The sequence below is a fragment of the Camelina sativa genome, chromosome 11 (assembly GCF_000633955.1).
Source record: "Camelina sativa cultivar DH55 chromosome 11, Cs, whole genome shotgun sequence".
Lineage (NCBI taxonomy): Eukaryota > Viridiplantae > Streptophyta > Magnoliopsida > Brassicales > Brassicaceae > Camelina > Camelina sativa.
The window spans coordinates 15,995,514-16,001,439 of record NC_025695.1 but is presented as its reverse complement, the minus strand read 5'-3'; the positions used below and the strand labels follow the sequence as shown (position 1 = coordinate 16,001,439).

General features: G+C 36.3%; 3 protein-coding genes across 3 annotated transcripts in view; all 3 read left to right on the top strand.

The window, feature by feature from the left end:
* LOC104723550 (dynein light chain 2, cytoplasmic) lies at nt 616-2,222 on the top strand. The gene is made up of 3 exons (XM_010441929.2): nt 616-829; nt 1,210-1,315; nt 1,888-2,222. Exons 1-3 carry the CDS (start codon nt 644-646, stop codon nt 1,968-1,970), a joined length of 375 nt encoding a protein of 124 aa, XP_010440231.1. The 5' UTR covers nt 616-643; the 3' UTR covers nt 1,971-2,222.
* On the top strand, nt 2,393-4,557 carry LOC104723548 (acylpyruvase FAHD1, mitochondrial-like). The gene is made up of 7 exons (XM_010441928.2): nt 2,393-2,578; nt 2,787-2,952; nt 3,045-3,097; nt 3,443-3,505; nt 3,854-3,904; nt 4,007-4,124; nt 4,209-4,557. Exons 1-7 carry the CDS (start codon nt 2,471-2,473, stop codon nt 4,322-4,324), a joined length of 675 nt encoding a protein of 224 aa, XP_010440230.1. The 5' UTR covers nt 2,393-2,470; the 3' UTR covers nt 4,325-4,557.
* The window catches only part of LOC109124767 (DNA-directed RNA polymerases IV and V subunit 4-like), a 3,722-nt gene continuing 2,931 nt past the window's right edge, over nt 5,136-5,926 (top strand). The window contains exons 1-4 of the mRNA XM_010447063.2: nt 5,136-5,261; nt 5,353-5,415; nt 5,549-5,680; nt 5,772-5,883. Coding sequence (XP_010445365.1) covers nt 5,210-5,261; nt 5,353-5,415; nt 5,549-5,680; nt 5,772-5,883 — 359 coding nt within the window. The 5' untranslated portion in view covers nt 5,136-5,209. The remainder of the gene's footprint in view (nt 5,262-5,352; nt 5,416-5,548; nt 5,681-5,771; nt 5,884-5,926) is intronic.

Here is a 5,926-nt window from a genome sequence, read left to right as displayed (position 1 = left end):
GTACACCAAATATCACATTGAACAACTTTGTGTATCAATTTATTTTTATAGATATGTTTTACTTACTAAAAATATTTAATTTATATTCTTTCTTAAATTAATTTTATTTTAAAAACTCAAAACTCGCACATCGGACAGGTCTTAATCTAGTATTGTTTATATTTTATACCTCCTAAAAATAATTTAATTTTCTGTTTTATCTTTCGTTAATACAATATTTTATTTGTTATAAATATTTAATAAATTTAAAATGAGAGATAAAACTAAAAATTTGATTAATAAGGTTGTATCGTAAATATAAAAGGTCAATTAATATTAAACAAAAATTTCACGTATATACTGTTGTGTTATGCTAAACCAAAGTTAATCTGCATGCCTGGGCCCCTGAGATATGAATATCGAAGTTCACTACACATTTGGGCCTTTGGACCCAAGTAGCTTACAAACGATGCCGTATCAATGAGTTCAATCTATGCAGTTATCAGTATCTTGACTCCGACACGAAAAATCTATACTAAAGTACTGACTACTACTAGTGTGAGACTATAGCCTCCGTGCTTTACGCTTTCCTCTCTTCCTTCTTCAGCAAATCTGATTTTCAAAAAAAGGTTCACCGACGAACGAAACTGAAAAACAAAAGAAGATGAGTGACGGGAGGAGGAAGAAGAGCGTGAATGGAGGAGGTGCACCGGCACAAACTATCTCCGATGATCGGAGATCTAGTCTTCCGGAACTCGAAGCTTCTCCACCGGCTGGGAAACGAGCTGTTATCAAGAGTGCTGATATGAAAGAAGATATGCAGAAGGAAGCTATCGAGATCGCCGTCTCCGTTAGTCTCTCTTACTCTCTCCCTTGCGTTTGTTGTGTACATTCTTCGAATTTAGGGATTTTTTCTCATCTTAAATCTTGAGTTTTAGGGTATGAGTGATTTGTGCCATGGGATACTTTTTTTTGGAATTACTCACGGATTTATTTTACCTCCTGGAGTTCGATTTGATCTTATTGCTCTCAATCTCAACTTTTCGAAATCTGATTTTGGTTATGGTGTACGGAACTAGATGTTAATGTTCTTGTAGGCTATGGAAGTTTTCCCCTGATGATCGATTGGTTCAAGTTAGAGTCTCTCTTAAACTATATTTGGAGTGATTGATGTGTACTACTGCTAAATGAGGATTTACATATCAGAATCTGGGGTTTTGCTTATTGTAGGCATTTGAGAAGTACAGTGTGGAGAAGGATATAGCTGAGAATATAAAGAAGGAGTTTGACAAGAAACATGGTGCTACTTGGCATTGCATTGTTGGTCGCAACTTTGGTTAGTTCCTTTCTTTCTTCACTTAAGTTCTCCTTAAGGTTTTGAACACAAAAGGCTAAGTTAAGGGGTATGTATAGTGATTTCTTAGTAGCTAAACCTGGTTTTGAACATATTGTCGTGGTTGGTTCATTTAGTTTTCTTTGATTTTCGTCTGGTTAATATAGTGAGTAAGATCTTCTCTGTTCTAACTTTACTTAATTTGGAACAATTGTTTGTCTTGCGCTTGAATTGTTTTTGTGCGCTTAGTGTTGAAGAAAATTTTGGGTTAGGTTTTGGTCCCAGTGACATGGAAGTTTGATATTGCAAATGATAGGAATGTTGGTACCACCAAGCTAGGTATTCATTTTCTGATGGAATCAAGTAAGTTTGGGTTATGTTTTTGGTCCCAAGGATGTGGTACCACCCCCTTAGCCTCACAGTTTGTGGATTTAAGCTTTCCTTAGCAAAAGTATTCATGTGCATGATACATCAACAAACAAGTGATTTATCTTACTGGCTTTCTATTATTTGTCTGTAGAATCTAATTGCCATTCTCGTTTGATATACTTATTCGACGATCTCTATTTCTGCAGGTTCTTATGTAACGCACGAGACAAACCATTTCGTTTACTTCTACCTCGACCAGAAAGCTGTTCTGCTCTTCAAGTCTGGTTAAGAAATTGAAAAACCAAGAAAGCTCATTGTGATGTTTCAGTCGACATTATCATCAATCATGGCGTTGTAGTTAGTATCTTGTTTTTGTATGTATGTGTTACTTTTAAGGCTTTAATCAACCAGATTTGGAGAATAAACCCCTATAAAAGTCTTTTAGTACATGTCATGCATCTTCTTCAAATGTAAATTTGATTTCACCAGATTTAAAAAAACTCAGCTTTGATAAATCCAAATTTCCGGTTTGTGTTGCTTTTTTTTTTTTCTTCTTTACATTATTAAATCCAAAACTAGAAGATCGCCTTAACATGAATTTGGTATTTTGGAAGTTATGGGGTGTCATATGTGAGAATACAAAAGTTTGGGATTCGAATAGTAAATTCCGGTTAGAATTAGACTCGATGACAAAAATTACCGAATTTTATATTGAGTTCCACGATTCTGACCAAAAAGAGAAAAGAGAAGAGAAGTCTCTGTTGAATTTTGTATTGCATCGATCGGAGAATGGCGACGTCGATGATACAGAGGATGTTCAAGCAAGGCACCAAGATCGTCTGCGTCGGCCGTAACTACGCCGCTCACGCCAAAGAACTAGGCAACGCCGTCCCCAAGGTTCTTCAACCTCTCTCTCTCTCTTTTACTTAACTAAAAACAATATGAGATTCTCATCTCTTTGTAATTCAATTGTTATGGAGTTTTTGCTGTTATTTACTATCATTTTGAGATCGAAAGCTTTGCATGTTGCTTTCCCCTAGAAGCTTATAAAATCGGAGAGATTAAAATTTGTGATTTGTGAATATCTTGAAAAATTGGGAAACAGGAACCAGTTATATTCTTGAAGCCAACATCATCCTACTTAGAAAACGGAGGAACGATTGAGATACCACATCCTTTGGATTCACTTTACCATGAAGTGGAACTTGCTTTAGTTATTGGACAGAAGGCTAGAGATGTACCTGAATCTATTGCTATGGATTACATCGGAGGTATGTATTTTTAAGTGTATAGTAATGTTACAATATTATTTGCTTCTTCGTCATTTCTAATTGCATTTTCATCGTTTCTTTGATTTCTGAAGGATATGCCGTTGCTCTTGATATGACTGCTCGGGAACTCCAAGCGTCTGCCAAGGTAGTTCATTATCAATGGATCTTGTGGGGGTGTTACATGTATAGAATTGTTTCTTTAATTCTCTTATTGCTTTGAATTTACCAATCCTTTGAACCAGTCTATGCTAAACCTGCACAAATGGTCAAAACATCAATGATAGAACTCGTTCTTTGTTGAAAACTCTTCTATAAGCTCTATAGATCGAGATTTTTGTATTTGGGGTCATGACTTGGGCCTTTCAGACTGTTTTCAACCACCATTTATATAAACCAAAATCATGGATTTGAGGTTCTGGATGAAGAGTGATCTGTTTATCAGTTTAGTTTTGTGCTTAAACATATATCGTCTTTACATTCTCTTTTTCAGGCAGCTGGTCTCCCATGGACGCTTGCTAAAGGACAAGATACCTTCACTCCTATCAGCTCTGTTGTAAGTATTGCTCTCAAACCTAGATGCTAGTTTCCAACACACCATATAGCTAGTTTATATGAGAAATGCTACTTTTGTGCTGTTTGATGGACCCATATATATTGTTTGTCTGATTGCAATGTGATCAGATTGTAGTATATGCGGTTTAGGGTATGACAACAAATTCTTTGCTTTGTCATATTATGCCTGTTGTGTGCTTTATATTTAGTTTGAGACTAGAAAAGTCTCGTTGCAGTCAGGAGGTTTAATGATATCAACTTGACATGAGGATCATATGTCCTATCCTGCTGAGAGTTAAAACACTTTACGATCATCTAGATTAATTTGGTTTCTTGTGTCACTTTTCAGCTGCCAAAGGCGATGGTGCATGATCCTGACAATCTAGAACTTTGGCTTAAGGTTTTGTCCCTCCCCCCCACTCTCTTGTTCTGTTGTCACTTAAAAAGTTATTTCCCCACTTTAAGAATCTGCAGTGGCTAAACTGAATCTAATATGTGACAGGTTGATGGTGAAACAAGACAGAAGGGTGTGACAAAAGATATGATCTTTAAGGTCCCGTACCTCATCAGCTACATAAGTTCTATAATGACCCTTTACGAAGGAGATGTCATCTTGACAGGTACTGACATATATATAACTTTTGTGTGTGTTTCCCATCTCATAATAATTCAGAACGTATAAAAACAATCCCTTCAAATTATAGGCACACCAGAAGGTGTTGGACCTGTAAAGATAGGTCAGAAGATAACGGCCGGGATCACTGGTTTATCTGAAGTTCAATTCGATGTGGAAAGGCGTGTGAAGCCCTTGAGCTCGTAGGTTATAATTTCTTTTCATACAAAATGTCAATCTTACAAAATCATCTCTTATTTTAATCAATTACAGTGTTTTCCTTACACTTGAGAAGGGAGAATGTAACGTTTTAGTAAAACTTGTACCTCTTTCATTTGTAATTTCTAATAACAGTGGCTTTATGAGCGGTTTAGATTGTTTGTATGTTGAACCATTTGGAAAGTTGTGATATTTATCATTGGAATCGGCGAGATTTGATGTATTGTCGTTTACAACACTCCTATAAATCCTGATTATATACGTTATACAAATTAGCTTAGAGTTTCTTGGATTCAAAGAGAGAGTGTTTAATAAAAAATAAAAGGCCAAAATAGTTAAGGGCTGAAAGGATACAAAGAGACAGCTTAAAAGAGTTGGTTGAAGCAGCAGAGAATCAAGGAAGCATATTTTATCCCCTCAAGCAAATTGGGGACTTAGATCTTATCTGACATTGAGTGTATCAAACTTTTATTATTACAGTATTTGTTCTGGGGAATCTCATACCGAGTTGGTTAAAGTTTGGAAATGATATTATTTTCTTTCGGTATAGGTTCATATAGAAAGTGGGAACGAGCAAGATGATGACGGTGTCCAACGTGAATCATCGAATATAAAGAAAGGTGTGGAGAGAAGCTCAAATCCTCTATTCCCTTTCTCTTGGCACAAAGTCAAAGTTGTGACATATTTGAGTATAATAAACTCGTGGGCTCAAGTCGTGGGTTTATTAAATTATGATATATAAGCCCAAGAAGCCCAAGAAGCCCATATTCACTTTGGCTGTGCTTCCTCTTCGTCAGTCTTCACCACTGTAGTTTTTGTAAAGTTTGCATTTTTATCTCTCACTCTATTATTTGCTTGTCTCGTAGCAGAAAAATGTCAGAGAAAGGAGGCAAAGGGCTCAAATCCTCTCTCAAATCCAAAGATGGTTCGTGTATTCCCCACTCTGTTCTTTCTTGTTAATATCGTTTTCCTCGAGACTCGGTTGCTAAGTTCTAGGGTTCTTTTTTTGGGTGAAGGAGGGAAGGATGGGAACTCAACAAACCCCAAGAAGGGTAGAAAAATCCACTTTGATCAACAAGGTTTAACCTTTTTCATCTTCTTCTTCTCTTCACCTGATTTTCGAATTCAAAGTCTCAAGCTTTTTTTTTTCATTTTCTTTTTGATTTGATAAAAATGTCATCTTTATTGTTTATTTATGAATGTGTGCTGCAGGGACTCCAGCACCTAATTATAAGATGCTCAACGGTTCTGATCAACCATTTCAGAGTTCTGCTCCTAAAGGTGGCAAAGGAGACAAACCTACCAAGTCTAGCAAAAGCTCTCTCCACTCGTTTGACCTCAAAGGTTTGTTAAAAGTCTTCCCATTTTGCTTGTGTTTCGTTCTGGATCTGTGTTTTCATCATTTTGCTTGTTGTGTGATGATTGGAATTTGTAGATCTTCCTGAGAATGCTGAATGCATGATGGATTGTGAAGCTTTTCAGATATTAGATGGAATTAAGGGACATTTGGTTGGGTTGTCTGAAGACCCTTCCATTAAAATTCCTGTGTTAGTAATCTCTCTACTCACCAACATTTCTCTATGCTGCATG

Coding starts and splice junctions, on each gene's coding strand:
- LOC104723550 (XM_010441929.2), top strand. CDS start 644: ATGAGTGACGGGAGGAGGAAGAAGAGCGTGAATGGAGGAGGTGCACCG. Junction 830..1,209: donor CTATCGAGATCGCCGTCTCC/GTTAGTCTCTCT, acceptor TGCTTATTGTAG/GCATTTGAGAAGTACAGTGT. Junction 1,316..1,887: donor CATTGTTGGTCGCAACTTTG/GTTAGTTCCTTT, acceptor CTATTTCTGCAG/GTTCTTATGTAACGCACGAG.
- LOC104723548 (XM_010441928.2), top strand. CDS start 2,471: ATGGCGACGTCGATGATACAGAGGATGTTCAAGCAAGGCACCAAGATC. Junction 3,098..3,442: donor AACTCCAAGCGTCTGCCAAG/GTAGTTCATTAT, acceptor TCTCTTTTTCAG/GCAGCTGGTCTCCCATGGAC. Junction 4,125..4,208: donor AGGAGATGTCATCTTGACAG/GTACTGACATAT, acceptor TTCAAATTATAG/GCACACCAGAAGGTGTTGGA.